The 21,248-nt window shown below is 37.3% G+C and overlaps 1 protein-coding gene across 2 annotated transcripts; it reads right to left on the reverse strand.

Moving 5' to 3' along the window:
* Positions 1–16,822: 16,822 nt before the first annotated feature.
* RPL10L (ribosomal protein L10 like) lies at positions 16,823–17,693 on the reverse strand. Of its 2 annotated transcripts, XM_012504339.2 has the most exons (2): positions 17,441–17,549; positions 16,835–17,359 (listed from the first exon to the last, which is right to left on the reverse strand). In XM_012504339.2, the coding sequence occupies exons 1-2, from the start codon at positions 17,547–17,549 to the stop codon at positions 16,905–16,907; spliced, it is 564 nt and encodes a 187-aa protein (XP_012359793.2). In that variant the 3' UTR covers positions 16,835–16,904. The 2 variants fall into 2 exon arrangements, with proteins under 2 accessions (XP_003263798.2, XP_012359793.2); XM_003263750.4 differs by having other exon boundaries at positions 16,823–17,693.
* Between the last annotated feature and the right edge of the window lie 3,555 nt (positions 17,694–21,248).

Below are 21,248 nucleotides of genomic sequence, written 5' to 3' on the forward strand. Positions count from 1 at the left end.
TTGAAATTATAGATCTGCTAGATATAAAGAAGGTAATTTAATAATTGACAAGGGATTGTTTAACAAGGAATATACATCTTTCCTAAACCCTAGTTATTTGCTCATTCCTTAAACTTCAGTTACGTCATTTGTAAAATAAGAAATAATAGTAATAAGTAACTCATTGGGTTTTGAGAAGCTTAAGTCACATAGCACAAGAAAAATTCTTGGCATAGTAAGTGTACAACAAATGTTAGCTAAGCCAATAAATCATCATACATTGGTTTACCTTTCAATGACTAGCACAATGAAGTGATTTTTCCTCCTTTTGTGATATTAGCACTGTTTCTATAAAGTGGCATACACATTTTTAATGCAAATTTTGAAATAAATGCTCTGAGAGTCTACATCAGAGGTTGATGAACTATACCCCATTGGCCAAATCAAACTCACAGGCTGAATTTTTAGTCTTATTTGGAAGATAACCTGCCCATCTGTTTTTACATTGTCTCTGACAGCTTTTAAATGTCAACAACAGTGTTGAGTAGTTATTACAGACACTGTATGGCCCAGAAGGCCTAGAATATTTACTCTCTGGCCCTTTACAGAAAAATTTATCAACCCCAAGTCTATATCATGCTAAACATCTGGATTTTTTTAAGCTCAGTAATTTTATGGGAATTTCAGAGTTTTCTCAAAGGTTTTATTATTATTAGCAAATTCTTCCTGTCTATAGGATGTCAGTGAGACAAAATATAACATGCCTGAAACAGAAATCTTAATGCCCCACATCCCTCATCTACAGTTGTTTCTCTCCCAGTCTTTCCTCTCAGCTAACGACACTCAGTTTTCTAACGCATTTTTTAATTTATTTTTTTGCTTCCACCCCACCCTACCTAATCCACCAGCATGTTTCATGGAACCTGGCCCCAAAATACTTACCTACACTCATCTCTCCTCTTTATGGCTTTGCCCCACTCTACTTCAAGCTATCCGTATGAGTTTCGTATAGCTACTGCAACAAATTGCTACGCACTTAGTGACATAAAACAACACAAACTTATTATCTTATGGCTCTGGTAGTCAGAAGTCTGAAGTGGGTTTTACTATTGGTGTCCACAGCTGGGTTCTTTTCCGGAAGCTCTAAAGGAGAGTACGTTTTCTTGATTTTCCCAACGTTTAGAGGTTCCCTTGCATTATAACAGCCAGCAATTGCCAGTTGGGTTGTTCTCATGAAAGAGCCATCTCTTGGCTGAGGCAGAAGTATGGCGTGAACCCAGGAGGCAGACTTTGCAGTGAGCCGAGATCGCGCCACTGCACTCCAGCCTGAGCGACAGAGCGAGACTCCGTCAAAATAAATAAATAAATAAATACATAAAAAAGAAAGGAAGAGCCATCTCTCTGGTTGTGACTCTTTTACCTCCCTCTTCCCCATTTAAGGACTCTTTAACAGTCCTGGATAATCTAGAATAATCTAATCTTAAAATCAGACAATTAGCAACCTTAATGCTATCTGCCACCTTAACTCCCCTTTGCATTTTAACATAAAATATTCACATGCTTCTGGAACTAAGTCGTGAATGCTTTCATGGTGGAGGGACGTTATTCTGCCTTTTTATTGAGTTTAAACTATCTACCTGGACTACTGCAACAGGCTTGGTATATTTTTTAACATCCCTTTACTCTGAACCTATGGGTGTCATTGCATGTGAGATGCGTCTCTTGAAGACAGCACACAGTTGGTTTATTTATTTATTTTTTTATCCTACTTCTTTGTCTGAAATAAGAATGGCAACACCTGCCCTTTTTTTGTTTTCCATTGGCTTGGTAGATTTTTTTCAGCATCCCTTTACTCTGAAATTATGGGTGTCATTCCATGTGAGATGAGTCTCTTGAAGATTGCACAGTTGGTTTATTTATTTTTTTATCCTACTTGCCACTCTCTGCCTTTCAATTGGGGCATTTAAACCATTTATATTCAAGGTTTATATTGATTTGTGCATACATGATTTTTGTCATTGTGTTGTTATCTGGATGCTATGCAGGAATTACTTTATAATGTCAATGGTCTATATACTTAAATGTGTTTTGTGGTGGCTGGTAACAGTCTTTTGGTTTTTTAGCACCCCCTTAAATACCTCCTGAGGGCAGACCTGGTGGTAACAATTCCCTTAGCATCTGCTTGTCTGATAAAGATTTTATTTCTCCTTCACTTACAAAGCTTAGTTTGGCTGGATATGAAATTCTTACTTGGAATTTATTGTTTAAGAATACTGAACGTAGGCCCTCAATCTCTTCTGGCTTGTAGGGTTTCTGCTGAAAGGTGTGCTGTTAGCCTGATGTGCTTCCCTTTGTAGGTGACCCACTGTTTCTCTCCAGCTGCCTTTAGTATTTTGTCTTTTGCATTGACCTTGGACTATCTGATGACTACGTGTCTTGGGAATAGTCATCTTGTATAGTATCTCACAGGGGTTCTTTGCATTTCCCAAATTTGAATGTTGACATCTTTTGAGATGTTTGGGATATTTTCACGTATAATATCCTCAAAGACGTTTTCCAAATTGCTTGTTCTCTCTCCTCTTTCATGGACGCCAATAAGTTGTAGGTTTGATCTCTTTACCTAATCCCATATTTCTCAGAGCTTTTCTTTAATTTTTTTTATCTGACTGAATTAACTCAAAGAACTGGTCTTAATACTCTGAAGTTATTTCCTCAGTCTAGTCTTCCGTTAATACTTCCAATTGGATTATGAAATGCTTGATGTGAATTTTTCAGCCCTATTGGATCAGTTTGGTTCTGTCTTAAAGTGGCTTTTTCACCTTTCAGCCCTTGTATCATTTTACTGGATGTGTTTTACTGATTCCTTAGATTCTTTGGATTCGGTTTCAACTACCTCCTGAATCTCAATTATCTTTGTTGCCATCCAGATTCTGAATTCTATGTCTGTCATTTCAGCCATTTCAGCCTCATTAAGAATCATTGCAGGGGAGCTAGTACAGTCACTTGGAGGTAAGAAGACACACTGGTTTTTGATTGCCAGAGTTTTTGCATTGGTTGTTTCTCATCTGTGTGGGCTGATGTTCCTTATAATCTTTGAACTTGCTCTCCTTTCGATGAGACTTTTTACTTTTCTTTTTTTTGCTGTTGAGGGTTTGACCGTAGCATAAGTTGGATTCAGTAACCTGGCTTTGTTTCTGGATGATTTTAGGGGGCCAAGACTCAGCTCAGCACTCCTGGGCTTTGCACTCTATCCCTGGAGGGCTGAGACCAGGCCCAAAGCTTTGTTCTCTGGCACCTCAAAGTTAAGCACCTGCTGCATTTGAGGAACCTAGGTATTCCTGGTGTGCTGGCAACAACACTCCAATGGGCAGTGCCTGTAAAAGCACTTTGTCAGAGCAGTGACAGTGGCATCTGCAGTGTGCACTGGCATGAGTGGGATGACTACAGTGAAGTCCACGCATGCATAAGCACACTGCTGGCAGTGGGGCAGTGAGGTCTGCTCATGCAGTGGCAAAGCAGTGTTGAGTCTGCGGGTGGGTGCCTCCCAGCAAAATGATGTGGGAAGCTATGCGTGGGTGCATGTTGTGGGGTACCATCTGCAGAAGCTCTCCAACAGTTAGGCAGGACCTACCTGCAAATGAGCTGTGGTGGCTGCTGCAGGAAGTACCCCATTTGGGCATCCAGCGCTGTGCTTCAAGCAGACTTGGCCATGCAGGAACCCCAGGAGAGGCTGGTAGACAGAGGTGCACTCAGATCAGACTGGCTCTTTCCCACGGGCAAGATTGCCCTGATCTGTCCAGGTCTGACAGTCAACAGAAGCCAAAGCCACCTAGAGCTGTGTCGTGAACCCTGGCTGTGCTCCAATGCAGCTGTTCCCATGCCAAATCTTTGCTCAGCACAGTCTGGAGTCCTGTCCCTGCCACCTCTCTAAGGTGGCACAAATGTCCGTGGGGGTTGTGGAGTCTCCTGAAGCTAGAATTCTGGAGGTCTGTGGCAAGAGTAGGCCACTCCTCACCTATTTAACTCACCAAGAGCCACTGTGGGCCAGAAACAACTCCTGGTGCTCAGCATCCCTGTGCAGGGTTCCCAGCTTCCTCCCACTTCAGCCTAGGATCTATGTCCACCCTCCATCCATTCTCAATGCCTTCCTTTCTAAGATCTGCTCAGAGTGTGCCAGTCTTCTTGATGGTCTCGTCTCTGGGTGGGAGATATTCTTCCTTGCTGTGTCTATTGGCCACCTTAGTTCTTCTCCAGAAAAAAAACATTTAAAGAAAATATAAACAGTAAAAACTATCTTAAAGAAAATTTTTTAAAAATGCAAACAATAGAGGAAATAATTTACATATATAAATACAATAAACTTCATTTCAGCTTATCAAAACACCACAAAGAAGTTGAAAAGATAAATGACAGATAAGCAGAAGACATAAGGAACATATAAAATATATTTCATAAAGGTCTAATACTCAGAAAAACTCTAAATTCAAAGGCAAAATAAAAACAGCCATGCAGAATATTTCCAAAAGACAGAATATGTCATTTCACAAAAGAAGAAAAATGAATGGCCAAATCACATTTAAAAACCTGTAGAAGCTCCTCAGAAAAATGAAAATTAAAATCACATTTGGATATCACTTCAACATTATAAAATTATTTAAAAGCATAAAAAGTCAAAAAAAGTTATGGGAAATATTTGGGAATGGGAATCTCATACATTGCTGGTAGAAGAATAAATTCACATGGTATTTTTAGAAAAGGATTCAGCATTATTTGGCAAAATTGAAGCATTCTACCAATTCTATTCAGTGACGTTTTCCCTAAAGAGGTTCTTGCACTTGCGTACCAAGAAACCTATGCAATATATGGAATCCTCTAAAGCACATGGAGTGAGAAAGGGACCACTTTTGCTCAAGTTTAAAACCAGTTATGCATACCAGAATTATGAACCCCATTTTGATCTTTTATCCCAATTCTGATAAGTTGACCGATCACTGTATTAACAAGACTATTTTCCCTTTTACAGACCTGAGAGTATTTTCTTAGTCTTGATAATACTTTTATCTGAAACTAAAATCCTGTGGCTAAATCCAATTCTTATGACTTTTATCCTAATAGTTACTGAGATTTTTTTCTTGCACTGATATTACCAACCTCGTTGGGACTGGAATTTACGTAACATTTCCATACCAGCTTGTAAAGAAGCCTAGAGACTTCTTGAAATTGCACCAATTGTAATGACAACTTTGTCAATTGTTACCTGTGTCCATATTTTTGTTAGAATGTTCTACCTTTCAGATGAAATTGGAACTTCATTCCAGGAATTCCATTTCCAGTTTCAATTCTGTCTCAGTCTGCCACATGCCACTAAAGGTATTAAATATTCAGGTTAACCTAATAAATGGAACATATTTTATCTAATAGTACCTCTGTATTAAGAAAGAATACTATTTGCCTTTCACATAGCTACTGCATATTTACATGAATAATGGATTAATTTGGGGTTGGTAATAATGAGCTTTATTGTATTACTCGGACTACTTTTTGTTTTAAGACTCCTTAGGGGCATTCTTATAATACGCAAAGAGTAAGCTTAACTAGGAATTCTATACATAACTTCTAATTCCTTCTTATGTATTAACATCTGATCAATATAGTAATTATTATTCCCAAAGTTCAAAATATTATGCTTGATGATTTAAATATAATACATTTTTGGATAAATAGTTGATATTTAAAAGGTTTCATTCCAGAAGTGATTTTTCCTTTCTTCTACCCTTAGTTGATTGTCCTGTGATTAGACTGGATTGAATATGAAACTTCCAAATTTGCTAGAGTACTGAGTTACTGACCATCTCAAATATATGTGTATGTAAAAAATGTATACACACATATGTGTATGTATGTGTGTGTGTATGTGTGAGTGGGGGAAGGGAGAGAGAGAAAAAATGCTACAAATCGGAATCTAGCATGAAGACTTCGCAATTATGTGGGAATCTGATACATTGGAAGGGTTACGTCCAAATGAAAGACATTGCCTAGGTCAACATTCTTTATGATCTCACAGTTGCAGTCCAATGTTTTTAAATCGGTTTAATTTATATAGCCCATTCTTTCATTTTATAAACCTCTTAAAATACATGAAGACAAATTGAAATGCTTTCTTAACTTAATCATAGCTTTTCATGGTTCATTAAATCTAATATAATATATATCAATATCCTGCTGTAGCTTCTAAGTTGGAAATAATGAATTATCTTGGTATTTTTATACTGCTATAAAAATAATTACGTTATAATATTCTTTTTCATAACACAATCAGTTGTGAAATTAAAATTATGATTAAATGCCTTAAAATATATTAACATATACTTTAAATGAGATACCATCTCACACCAGTTAGAATGACAATCATTCAAAAGTTAGGAAATGACAGATGCTGAAGAGGATGTGGAGAAATAGGAATGCTTTCACACTGTTGGTGGGACTGTAAATTAATTCAACCATTGTGAAAGACAGTATGGCGTTTCCTCAAGGATCTAGAACCAGAAATAACATTTGACCCAGCAATCCCATTATTGAGTATACACCCAAAGGATTATAAATCATTCTACTCTAAAGACACAGGCACACATATGTTTTCTGCACTAATATTCACAATAGCAAAGACTTGGAACCAACCCAAATGCCCATCAATGTTAGACTGGGTACAGAAAATGTGGCACATATACACCATGGAATACTATGCAGCCATAAAAAAGGATGAATTCATCCTTGCAGGGACACGGATGAAGCTGGGAACCATCATTCTCAGCAAACTAATACAGGAACAGAAAACCAAACACCACATGTTCTCACTCATAAGTGGGAGTTGACCAATGAGAACAGATGGACACAGGGAGGGGAACATCACACACTGGGGCCTGTCAGGGGGTGGGGGACTAGGAGAGGGATAGCGCTAGGAGAAATACCTAATGTAGATGATGGGTTCATGGGTACAGTGAAACACCATGGCACATGTATACCTATGTAACAAACCTGGACATTCTGCACATGTATCCCAGAAAAAAGTATAACAACAAAAAAGTTAAAATATGGCAGAATTGCATAAGCTACAATAGTTATTTCACATGAATTTTTTGTGTCTTCAGTACAGAATCAGAATTAATATGCCAGGCAATACTGGATATGATGGCTATTACATACCTTTCACACTTATATTCAAATACTTCATCATTGTTGGATTTACTGAGAAAAGAATACATACAATGTATACTTTAAACATGAATTTTAAAGATAACATCAAGAGATTTGGAGATTCTGCAATCAAAATGTGTGCCACTTCAATTTCACAACCAGAGTAATGATATAAATTACTTTAACTAATACATAGTGAATTCCTTTTAAGTTCCAATATTTAATAAGAAAGGACAGTAATAATAAGCAACATTATTCAGTGTGTACTATGTCCCAGAAGCTGCACTAAGTGCATATTCTCATAAATACCATTATAATCTTTATTTTACAGTTGGGAAGTTTATGAAGCTGAGGCCCTGAAAGGTTCAATACACTGCTCAAGATGAAAGGAGAAGTAGTGGGCAGAATGAGGATCTAAACAGAAGTCTGTATATTCCAATACATTTGCTCTTTTCAATAGCTACATTGAACGAAGTTTTGATCTTTTCCTGATTTTAATGATCGTAATGGCCATAGCAGTTACAGTTTGCTCAAGGAAGAAGTATTAAGCATAATAGAGAATAAGATATTTATTATGGGTGTTAGACCTTGCATAATAATGAGAAAGGCTGGGAAAATAACAGTACTGAAGGAGACAGTGTGATCAAAGTCACCTAAGTCACTAATATAGTTTGTATCTGTGTCCTTGCCCAAATCTCATGTTGAATTGTAATCCCCAATGTTGGAGGTGGGGCTTGGTAGGAGGTAATTAGATCCTGGGGGCAGATTTTCCCCTTCGTACTGTGTTGCCATAGTGAGTGAGTACTCATGAGATCTGGTTGTTTAAAAATACGTAGTACCTGACACCTCTCTCTCGGTCCTATTCCTGTGATGAATACGATCTGCTCCCACTTTGCCTTCCACCATGATTGTGTTTCCTGAGGCCTCCCCAGAAGCAGATGTTGCTATGCTTCCTGTACAGGCTGCAGAACTGCCAGTCAATTGAACCTCTTTTCTTCATAAATTACCCAATCTCAGGTATTTCATTATAGCAGTGTGAGAACAGACTAATACAGTCCCCAAGCAGGGACAGTGGAATTTCCTGAATGTGATTGCCTCTTTTCTGGTGGTGAGCACGAAATTGCTACAAGCAAGTAAGGCAGGCAATTGGGAGAAAAAAATGCAAAGTAAAGCTAAGTACAGATAAACAGTATCTCACAGGACAAATGGAACTCACAAGGATAAATTGAAACCCATGAAGACAATCTAAAATGCAGGTCAGTGCCTCTAACTCCAATCATGTCTGTGAATAGAAGTCTGTGCCACTCGGCACAAAGATGCACTTATACCTGGCCTGGGTCTCAGAGAGGTGAACGGCAAGATGTAGCAAGGGCTGGAGGAAATGACATTGCTGGCATCCTTCAATTAAGTGAGCCAACAAATCAACCCAACATTTCTGAATCACAGTAATGCCTGGGGCCCTGCACCAATTTTATAATTGTTGCTTCATTTCTGCCTTCCAAATTTCGTATCGATTTCTATTGTGATTAAGCACCCTATGGAGAAGAGAATTCTGGAGAACATATTTCCAGCTTATGCAAGATAAGGCAATAAAAATCCACCACTTTGTACAAAGTATTTTGGGTCTAAATTTTTGAAATAGACAATAAAATTAGAAAGACTATACTATGTATGAATCTGTGTACATTAATATGATTCCAGGTTGTAGATATCATGGTATTTTTCAAGAAACAGAGATCAAATTAAAATACATCACATAACTTCCACTTAGCAGTATGGAAGACTAGATACTGTAAGTGATCCTCTCATCTAGATATAACCAGATTCTGCCTACAGTCTTACCTTTTAATACATTTCTAGGTTCACTAGAAAATAAATAAACCTTCAAGGACTTAAACCAGAAGCAAACAAAGAAGTGGGAACTGGAGCAGAGAGCTGTAAATGGTTAGTACATGTAAGGTGGTGGATTTATCAGGGACACACAATTACAAAACCTGAGGGCACAGCAAAGTCAGAAAGCTCAACCTGAGAACCACACATTTTCTTATCTCTCATGACAAGAGAAATTGGTTTCAGGATGGTAGCATCCTAGGGAATAGGCTGAATCAACTACAAATTTTCTCTGGTGGAAAAAGTGTAAGAATTAAAGAAAGAGGAAAGAAACATGAGCAAAAAGTACCCAACACAGATCTTAATACACAAGAGGATAGGTTAAGCAAAGTATAGGCCCACAAAAACAACATAAACTACTATGAAATAGGAATAAAAGTATAAACAACAAATAATAAATTTACATCTCCCAAGACCTCCATAATAAAATTAATTATAAAATATAAAATAATGTATTTTTAACTTTATAAATTTAGTTTAGTAAGTTTTTGAAGGCAACTGACAGTGGTAATTTCACAAGCTGATTTTCAAATTTAGAATCGTTGGAAGGGAAAAGTTCCAAGAATAGCCCAGGCATACTGATGAATAAAGACCTGGAAGGACTTACTTTAAAAGCTAAAATATTATTATACAGTACCCTCCATAGACTATGCCTGTTCCTCCCCTGCCATGTTACGCCCCACCCGTGCAACCACTATCCTAAATTTTCATAGTTAGCACTACCTTTAAAAACTAGATCTATCATATATTTATTTACACATAACACAGTATTACCTCTGGTTCTGCTGCATTTTGAGCTTTACGAAAAAGGCATAATATTATTGAGAGTCCTATTTTCTTTTTTTCATTCAATATTTTCTGAGAATTATCCATGTTTTAGCTGTAGATGTCATTCATTTATTCTCACTGTGTATAGTAGCTCCCATTGTGAATATACCACAATAGATATATTCATTGTCCTCTTTATGTAAATTAAGGATAAAAAGTGTTTGCTACTGTGAACAATGCTATGAAGGCTCTTTGCATACACCTTCTGGTTCGTATAATTGAGAGCTTTTCTATAATAGTTATCTGTAGTGTTATTACTGGATCTTAGGACACAGGCTTTTGCAAATCAGTTATGTAATAAAATATTTTCTCAAGTTCAAGGGTCCATGGACTTCAAATTCAGTAGTTCTATCAATAAATCCTAATGGTATTTGCTACAAATACATCATGAACTGTAATTACGAATAAAACTTGTAAAAATTTCAATCTTGCCTTTAGATGAGGTAGTTTTGACCTTGTAGGCTGTTATATTTTGACAACTTAAAATTATCATTTGAAAAATGTATATATACAACTATGAAAATGGCGTTTTTATTAATGGCATTTTATTAATGGCATTTTTGGCAGTTTTGCTTCAAAAATGGATGGCTTACAATTGCAGAGTATTGGCATCAATTGAAGCAATCCATTGTATGTATAAATCAAATACCTATTAAGTAGATGGAAGATAAGACTGATAGGCATTATTTATGGGAAATTTGGGAGATCTATACATAGGTAGTAAGTAGGCAGGCAGGTAGGTAGCTGAGAGACAAAATTTGACTACAGCCACATGAACATGGGTTTCAGTGACAATAATTTAAAGTTTGCTTATATTCAAGGCATTTATACAAGTTAGAGAGGTAGAGGGACCACAGTTAAAGGTGTATTTAGGAAGTGGTATAGAAGTTTCTTTGTGTTGAAAGAGGTTTTACTTTTGTCTGGTGAAATTTCAATGGTTTCATGCTGTTTTAGTAATTTGGACATTTGCTAGCATGCTTAGTGGAATTTTTTCATCAAAATGGTTATGTAACTGGTTTGACAGGAGAAATACTGAAGTGTACATTACATGAAATTTTTATTTTTCAGGAACAACCAACTGTGCTCCATTGAAGTTCTATTGCTTTGTAAGTAGCACATTTCCTTAATGATATCTAAACCTCTTTCCATAACTTTTCAATCACTGCCAATTATGAACGTTGTTACTTATCCTTTTTAAATCTCTCATCTGTTCCATTAGTGTAGCATTGACTAGCAGTTTCAACTACTTAGATCAGGAAAGAGGAAATTATATGCTCTCTTATTCCGCTTTTTCTCCCCCATCCCTTGATTTAGATATTGATAACAGAATGTAAACATAGACAATATTCTCTTTGTTAAATGACTTCAAGTCACGTCAGACATGTTCTCTTTCAGCTGTTGCTGGTTCTCTTTATATTACTCTTGGTTCTCCATATATTTGGTGGCCAAGTGCTGGCGATCATTAAAAAGTCAGGAAACAGCAGATGCTGAAGGGGATGTGGAGAAAGAGGAATGCTTTCACACTGTTGATGGGAGTGTAAATTAGTTCAACCATTGTGAAAGACAGTGTGGTGATTCCTCAAGGATCAAGAACCAGAAATATCATTTAACCCAGCAATCCTATTACTGAGTATATACCCAAAGGATTACAAACCATTCTACTATAAAGACACATGCCTTTGCTTCTCCATATATTTGGTGGCCAAGTGCTGAGTCTTTTATAGGGTCTATTTGTCAGCTTTTTAGAGGATACTGAAGTTTCTCTCCCTATTCAATTCTCTCAAAGGAAATCTGGCTGAGGCACAGTGGCTCTTTTCTTGCTGCCTGCAGTTGCAGCGACAGAGTAAGTCCCCCATACAGCCTCTTGCTGCCATATTTCCCCCTCCCAATAAACAATGCTTTTGAAGAACAGGGCAAAGAACATACAATGTTGCTTATATTTAAAACACCATAATGGCCCCACACTCACAGGAAATGTAAGTCTTACCCTTGTTATGTCAGAGACTGAACATAAGGGCTGTTTCCTGACAATCTCTCCATCAGTTCCGCCATCTCTTCTGTCACCACCAACACCATTAAGTCTCAGTTTAGTGACATAACATTTGGGCAAAAGAAAACACCATTTCCTGTCATTGCAATGTCCTGTCCCTCTCTGAGAGCAGATGGAACAGTTACTCCTTTGAGAAGACTCCATTTGCCGAAAACATTCTGTCCTCTTCCTCAACCTCACATATTTCTATTTATCAGTGACCAGTAAACTTAGGACAAAAGGAAATTTCATGAATAGGACCCTTGAAGTGTCTAATAATATGGTCCTCAAAATACATTTTCTACTGTACATATGGTCTTGTTCTTTAAATATGTGAAGCACAAAAATATCTCTTGATCAGTAACTCTCAAGTCTAATTTATATAAATATATAAAACTAATTAATTAGCTTATTATAATATAATGAGAGCTGTTAAGATTCTGTATGGACACAAACACAAAATTGATCTTTTTGGAATTGATATTTAAAGTTTATCATTTTGATACTCAAAGTATTTTAGGTGTAATTATTTGAGAGCCATAACAATAAAAAATAACTGGAAGTTGTTACATACATGGAAAGGTAGTTTTTATACGAGTTGTCTGAAATATTAAAGTCTCCAACAGTAGATAATTCTTTAGTCCAACATAAAAAAAAAAATTCTGGGTAAATAACCTGAGGAAAAACATGATCAGATGATTTCTTTCCCCAATACCTAATGAAATAAATAAAATGTGATAAAATAAATATAGCCAAAGGCAGACAAAGGGTTATATATGTCATAAATTTAGGAGGAGATATAAAAATGAAGGCAGTAGTCTCATGTGTTAAGTCAGAACCAGATTTTGCTTTTTTAAATTAAAGATTTCTGGCTAAATACATTGAGTGTAATTGCATATTTTGACGCACTGGAGGAAATCATGAGTTATATAACAATCATTTATATACTGTACCTTTTCAGAACTTTCCAACCTCTTAGAATAAAAAATTTCTGAAAAGAAATATGAATTAAAAAAATGTTTCAATAATGCCTTAATATGTAGAGAAATGTACTTAACATAGACTTACACAAGAAAAAACTGTAGAAAAATCCACTGACAAGTGGAGCCCACACCAACACCAAAGATGCACAGCAATTGGGCTTGCCATTTTCCAGGGTTGCGCACTGAATAACAGCAGGCCAAAGGTGAATATGCCACAGCTGGAGAGTGGACTGTGGACCTGGCTGACTGCAGTGTGCTTTGCTGTAGGATATTTAATGGATCTCAGAAGAAGTGGAATCTAGCCAGCATCAAAGGGTATAATTAAACCTTCAAGTTCTCTCTTTTTCCCATCCTTTCATCACAAGGCCATGGAAAAGTAACACCCAGGGAGAAGTCTAGATGAATACAAAAAAGTCAAAAGTTGTGTGAAAGAGTGACAAGAGAAATGCACCCACAACCTTTCCGATTAAATAGAATGTCCGAGCAGAATAGTCTACATCACATGTAAGCCGTATAAACATAATGACATGATAGCCGTATAATCATCTTTGGAAAATAAAAATGAGAAAAAAGAAAAATAATATTGAATTTAACAAGTGGTTAAAGTAGATAAAAAAATCCAGCTGGGGGACAGGAAAGTAAGCTAGTCCCCATAAGTGAGTCATATGTAGAGGATAATCAGTAAAGCATAAATTTTTTCAAAAGAATTCCACAAAGAGATGACAAAATACAATGACATGAAAGTGGGAATTACAAAACTAAAGATTAAAAAAGACTTGAAACAGAATATTGAATCCAATTAAATCTAGAACTAAGAGTATATCACTGGAAGCAATAATGATTGCAAGACAGGATATTAACATTATAAATCAAGAAAAAATAGTTAATACAAGCACCAAAAATTAGGAGCTGAGGAGTGAAGCAAGAGCAAATGTAATAATAATAACATCAATATTAACTGAATATCAATGTTGTATAATTAATATGTGCAAATTACAATACTGTTCAATTTCTCTACCGGGTACAGTGGCTCGTATCTATAATCCTAGCACTTTGGGAGGCTGAGGTGGGCAGACTGCTTGAGCCCAGGAGTTTGAGATCAGCCTGGGCATCATGAAAAAATCCCATTTCTACAAAAAATACAAAAACATTAGCTGAGCATGGTGTTGCATACCTGCAGTCCCAGCTACTTGGGATGCCAAGATGGGAGGATCACCTAAGCCTGAGAAGGCTGAAGCTACAGTGAGCCGTGATCACACCACTGCACTCTAGCCTGGGTGAAAGAGTAAGACCCTGTCTCAAAAAAATAAATAATCATAATAATAATAAAAATCAATTTCTCAGTGCATTATCTCATTTAATCCCCAAAACAATCCTATAACTAAAGTGTCTTCACCTCATTTTATAGAAGGCAAAATTACTAAGAATGGTGATACTTAGTAATTTGCCCAAGAAAGTAAAAAGGCTGAGATTCAAATCCAGTCATCCTGACATCAGCTTTTCTTATCGATTGTTAAGTGACAATAACCTCATTTTGAATTATTATTGCAGGTATAATTTAATTATTTTGACTTTACTATTTTTCACCTAATTTGCTGTTAAAAAAGAATACATAGGTATTTTTATGAAAATGAAGTTATTACACTAAACTACAAACAAAAACAAAAGGGCATTAATATAAAGCCAGGAAGATGAATGAGGTGAAATTATGTCTTAGCTCAATCCTTAGGTTAATAGTAACATTCTGAGAACCAGAAAGCTCTACGTAAATTATGTAAGGGTAGGCAGTACGAGGCTGCTAAAGCAGAAGTAAAATGCTTGCCAATGTTAGTGACAGCCAATTCATGGAAGATCTAATGTATACTTTTATAAAAATTAGAGATTTTCAAGCTAAATATGCTTAATACAGTTGCATATTTTGAGGGAGTAGAAATGACGGATTATATAACAATCATTTATGAAATGTTTTTTTTGAAACTAAACTGATACATTACATAGTCCTACTGAAGTTTTCTTCATCTTCTTATTCAGTCAGTATTTTCCATTAAAACCTATATATTTCATCAATTAAATCAAAAAGTTTCATTGGGCAGTATTTGCTTGAATTTCATTAACTACACTTGTATTTTTTTATTTCAAATGAGCAAACAGTTCATTTTATTGCAGCAGTAGATGAACAGAAATATGTTCCCAAATGCAATTTTCCATTTTGAGCAGAAATTTTAAAATAAGGAACTCTGCAAAATCATAATTAAATTATCCTTCAGCCCAGTTGTCTTACCAATTTTTTAAATAATTAGAATGACCCTAAAATAAGAAAATGCTGAAAAAACAAAATTATGACTTGGGGAAAATCAGTAGGAAGGATTTTTAACAAAAACAAGTAAAAGTGCTTGCATGTCGACATTTTAAAAAAGAATTTATATATAATCTTTATAGTGTGAAACTGTGGGAAAATTCAAATAAAAAATTTATTGACAGCTACCTACCAGCTTTTAATGTATTAATTTTTAATCTTTCCTCTTCACTCCCATATCTATATGCATGAACAATTACTGTTACCAATCTCTTAGGGCAAGGAAGTTCATGAGCTTATACTTACCTCGCTCCCTGTATATTTAGTGAGTGCGGAGTTCCAAGTTTGAACATCAAGATGTTTTGAGAGGTTTAACACCAAAGAGAAAGGGAAATAATGAAGATGGAAAATATTTTCAAAGCTGGGCCATGGTTGTACTAGAAGCTAAAGGGTTGCTTATTTTATTGTGTTCTGTATTGCCTTTCCCTTTTGATTATTATTATTATTATTATTTTTGAGGTTGAATTTTCGTTTTGAAAGTGTGGTAAAATGCAAACATGAAAAACGTCTTAAAACAGCAACATAGCTTAAATATATACACACAGGAAATATCTTATAGCAAGGGCCTGAAAGAAATATCCAGCCAGATACAACATGTTAAGACTGACATAGCAATTTTTTAAATAAATAAAAATTAAATAGTAGAGTTTCTATACTACTTAGTATTTCTTTTGTTGTTTTCATTAAATATGTTGACTTTGAAAAAGAACTGTTAGTAGAAAAACACTGAAGGCACTGTTAGCAGGATTGAGATTCAAAAGGCTAAGTCAATTGTAAAGAACAGGAATTTTTTTAATTCAGTATAAACTCAGGAATTTTAGCTTATGCAGTTTCAAACATAAAACAAAACGCACCTGTGTGATCAAAGTAACTCTAATTCAGGGCAAGCACCTACAATTGCAAACTCTGCCTAGGGTCCTTTTAGAGTAGAGATAACCGATTTAGTGTCATTTTCTCTCTTCTTTTGGTTCTACTGGAGCCCAGATACAAGTAATATGAACTCTGTTGTCACCTATGACCTTTCTATGATGAATAAAAGATTAGACTGTTATCTCTTGACTGTGAGACAATGTAAAGTTCGTCTGGAAAAAGCCTTTTTGAGTGATACTCAATTATCCTAAGGCTGATAATCAGACGTGTAAGGTAATTCTAAAAACAATGTACAGAAACTTATAGAAAAACATAAGGCAACCAAGTTTAGAAATAAATTACTTCCAAAGAGGCTGTGGTAGAAATATCACTAATGCCTATTATTTTCATCGCTACTGTTTAGTTTATATTCTATAAACAATAAATTTTTTCACTCAAATCTATTTTTTATTCAAGGAATGATAGCTGCATAACTTACGACTTTACTACAAACAAAACTTTCAACATATTGCTCTATACTCTCCTAAATTTAAAGTGTTTGATTAAAACAGCTTTCTCTATAAATTGTATAGATTTACTGAAGCAAGGAAGGTAACATTTGCCATTAAAACTGCATAAACAGAAAAAAAGTTCTCTAGTAGTCTATATTCTAAAACACTGGATATTTAAAAAACATTAAAAGTTAATAAGTAGTTATTTTTTGCCAGTAAACATAATTTATTAGTAAGCATAAGTCAGACTGGCATGGCCCAAGGAGACAGTACTGCCAAAGCCTTCATGAGTGCAGAACCCGCCACTTGTCCAAGGGGCCGTGACTGGTAACATACTTGACTCCACAACCGTCAGGGATGAGGCGCTTCTTGGCCACCATGTCTTCAAATTCGTCAGCATTAAACTTCGTGAAGCCCCACTTCCTGGAGATATGAATCTTCTGGCGTCCAGGGAACTTGAACTTGGCCCTGCGCAAGGCTTCAATCACATGTTCCTTGTTCTGAAGCTTGCTGCGGATGGACATGATGACCTGAGCAACGTGGACCCGGGCCACAGTACCCAGGGGTTTCCCAAAGGCACCTCGCATACCTGTCTGGAGCCTGTCAGCCCCAGCACAGGACAACATCTTGTTGATGCGGATGACATGGAAGGGATGGAGCCGCACTCGCATGTGAAAGCCATCTCTGCCACAACTTTTCACCATGTATTTGTTGGCACAAATACGGGCGGCCTCCAGGGCTTCAGAGGACAGCTGCTCATATTCATCAGATACCATGTGGCCACAGAGTGGGAACTCATCCACTTTTGCCTTCTTTCGACCCAGGTCAAAGATGCGGATCTTGGCATCAGGAACCCCTCGGCAGAAACGAGATTTTGGGTATGGCTTGTTCTTACAATACCGGTAACAACGAGCTGGACGGCGGCCCATGGCAACACAGGAACGTCGGAGGTGCGTCGAAGTGGAAGTGCGCTCCCTGAATTGCGCCTGCGCGCATTTATATACGTTGCCCCTCGTCCCTCGCGGGAACCATAGAGTCCTGAGGAGGATGTGACGACTCTCTCTCACGACGACCCAACCAGAGACGGAGCGACGTCTGGCGCCTCTGCGCCTGCGCGACCTGGCACACTTGAGGTGAGCAGAGAGGCAGCTGTGGGTAGACTCCCCCTGGCGGCCAGGGAAGGAATTGGGCCCCGCCCCAACTGCGCAGCTGCTGCTTCCTTCCCGCTAGCCATCTTGGGCTAGGAGCCCTTGCTTTCAGCTTTGCTTTAAGTATAGAAGAGGTTATTTCCAGGCAGGAGAATCTCTTGAGCTCAGGAGTTCGAGACCAGCCTGGGCAATATAGTGAAACTCTGTCTCTACCAAAAAAAAAAAAAAAAAATCAAATAGCTGAACATGGTGACACATGCTTGCAGTCCCAGCTACTCAGGAGGCTGAGGTGGGAGGATCACCTGGGCCCCGGAGGCAGAAACTGCAGTGAGCTGAGACAGCACCACTGCACTCCAGCTTGAGTGACAGAGGGAGACCCTGTCTAAAGAAAAAGAAAAAAAGAAATCCTAGAATTTCAGAGGAAAAATCCTTCCAGTTATTCAACATACTGTTTCCAGTTTGGCCAATTCATTTTCCAGAGCTTGTATCTCACTGTCAGCATTTGTAGATCAATTGCTATTTCTTGGGGTATGTGGCCACATTCCCTGGATAAAGTGGTTTCTTGGCATGAGTTCCTTAATGAGACTTAGGAAGAGATGTGAGGAAGAGTAGAGAGAGGGATAAAGAGAAGATATCTGTTGTATCTGTAGCTTGGCAATTGTTTTATAAACATGAAACTTTGTTTTTTCTTTATTTGGCCTAAAGAAATGATTTTATTATCAAAGTGATATATACAAAATTGAAACACCAACTAGATTTTTTTTAACTTAAGGCTATGCGCATTTTCAAATGTTAAAGCTGCTGAAACTATATGAAAGAGTAATACTTTGTGCTTTAGTAATCTTTTGCCCCTTCCTGAGAATAAATTTAAACTTTTTTTTATTCTCAGAGTTTATAAAAATATTATGACAGGGATCAGAGTGTAGGAAAGGAGGAAGAAGAGAGAGGAAAAGAAATTAATAGTTTACAAACCCTACTTGCATTTTTCTAGCTTTCTTTTTTGTTTTAATGTTGTTTCACAAATCCATTACATCATGGAACAAAATCCCTCCAGTGTGAATATATTCTGTCAATACTTTTTTGTTTTAAGGGAGAAAAATAACTCCTGCCCTTAAAGTGAGTGGATTTTTACAAAATATTAAGGATAAAACAATTAAAACTCCCAATGTAGAAAACGTTCTTACCTTTAAGAAAGCTTGCTCACTTCCCTTTTCTTCCTTCATTTCTTCTTTCCCCTTTTTCTCAACTAGTTCCTGTTTACTATATTGAGATAAAGTAGCTAATACCATGTTGCTCTCACCAAGCTTGCAAGCCTAGGAGACGATTTAGATACTTCTCATATATCATCATATTACCACGTGTAAAATGTGCCAAAAAGGAAAAGCAAAGTAAGCCCTGAGACCGTGGGATGAGGCTGGGGATGAGACCTTGATCTAGACTGAGGAATGGACAGGAAAATCTTTATCGGGAAAGAAATTTCACGTAGTGACCATGGCACATGAGGTCTGATGTATGCAAGGCCTGAAGCAGGCAGAAATATGGAACATTTTAAGGAACTTAAAGTCAGGCCAAAGTGACTGTGAGTGAGAGGGTGTCACATAACATGAGCCCAGAGTGTGTGTGTGTGAGAGAGAAAGGGGTCATGCTTTCATACAGGGCCCATTTTACCAAGTTAGGGATCCTGATCTTTAATGCGAGGCCATTAAAGAGCTTTACATAGGTTTTTTCACTCTGGTTATGGTACAGTGAATAGACTGAAACAAGCCCAAAAAATGTATGCAAGGATATCAGAAAGGAAGACTTTGCAATACTGCAGAAAACACATAATAACTTGAACATACTTTAAAATATTTGACTTTATATACAAGTTAGTATCTTTTTTATACTACTACATGCCCTGAATCTATGATAGCGCCTCAGGGAGAGGTGTTTGTGAGGCAAAAGGAAGACGCCCGGAGTTTATGTGCCACGACACACTCACTTCCACTTGTCTGATCTCTCACCTGTCTAATGTTGCCAAAACACTAGAATTATCTGACCAGCAGATGCTGTGTTGCTGTCAGGGCCTCTCTACGTAAGTTTCTTTCTTTAATCCAAAGCTTGAGCAATCCTGGTTTGTCCGGGTCTGTACCAGTTTTAACATTCAAGTCTTGGGTCCTACAAAACCCCTTAATATCACGCGAAGTGGGAGGGTTGGCCACCCTACTCCACTCATGCATGAGGCCCTTCACAGTTGCAGATTAGGAGGGAGGAAAGAGAAAAGGGAGGGCCACACTGGGATCCTCTGTTTATACTCCTTTCCGTAACCGTGCAGATATAAGAGGAGAGCCTGTGGAAAAATGCATGAAGCACCACCATTCTGTTGAAATATTACAAGCATTCCTCTCAATCAGTTCCAACATTTTGAGCGTTTCCCTACCTCTCTGCTCTTGCCATCCACAGTGTACATATGCTAAGCAAACCTTGCAAAAATATATAAAATTTGTCTGCTTTGAGATACATAGCTAAGGGAGACACTAATATCATGTATAACAGAGATGGCTTAAAGAATGGGTAGAACATTCACAAGCAGAAATATGGGATATGGTAGAAATGAAGCAGAACAACTTCATAAAACCATTAAGAGATATGAGAACAGAAGTATCTCCATCTGGTTCACTGTTTTGTCCCCTGTTCCTGGCACATTGTGTGACGAGTAGCACAATGAATACACACACTACGGAGGTGCAGTGCGGTGTCAATAAACATTTAACAACCTGCTCTTAGTGGAGGTCAGGATTTTGAGGAGAAATCCCTGATTTGTAGTGTTTGCTGATTGATTTGGTAGAAATACTTTTCCCGTCATCAGTTTCAAACATCAGTGTGATTTACTGAGCACAAAGATGGAGAGAGATGTAAACTATCAGCTTCTGTAAGCCAGTGTTAGCCAGCTCCAGCATGCTGCCATTTGGAACGCATACACAAGACAGAAAAGACAAACTTGTCTTTTGCTAATGCTAATAATGCATATCCTGTAATAATAAATTTTGGAATGATCAGGGAGAGATCTTTTTTAGGAGCCCTTAGAAAGCAGACAGGCATGAATGTTTACACTTGATTCAGCTTTGACTGTGAAACCGTTTCCCTCTGTGGTTTCTCCCTCCGGTTTCACAACCCTTATGTAAGAGGCCTGTAGTATTCTTTATTATTGATTGTAAGTACTTTGCTTATTGATTACTTACTTGTAATTAGCACTAGACAGTGTGAGAAATACAATCAAATTCCAGATATCCTCTGTCTTCATGCAAAGGCTGGAAAAGAACAGTTCTGTGTATTAGTTCAACACAGCATTTACTTTCCTTTTTTGATATAATCTTTCAAATGTTTCACAATGAGCTAAACCTGACTTTGTTCTCAAAGGGGAACATGCACTGGAGTCTAATGAGTTGAGTGGCACACACCATGGATGCCCTTTCCTGCTACAGGAAGCATCTGCATTGT

The sequence above is a fragment of the Nomascus leucogenys genome, chromosome 1a, assembly GCF_006542625.1.
Source record: "Nomascus leucogenys isolate Asia chromosome 1a, Asia_NLE_v1, whole genome shotgun sequence".
Classification (NCBI taxonomy): Eukaryota; Metazoa; Chordata; class Mammalia; order Primates; family Hylobatidae; genus Nomascus; species Nomascus leucogenys.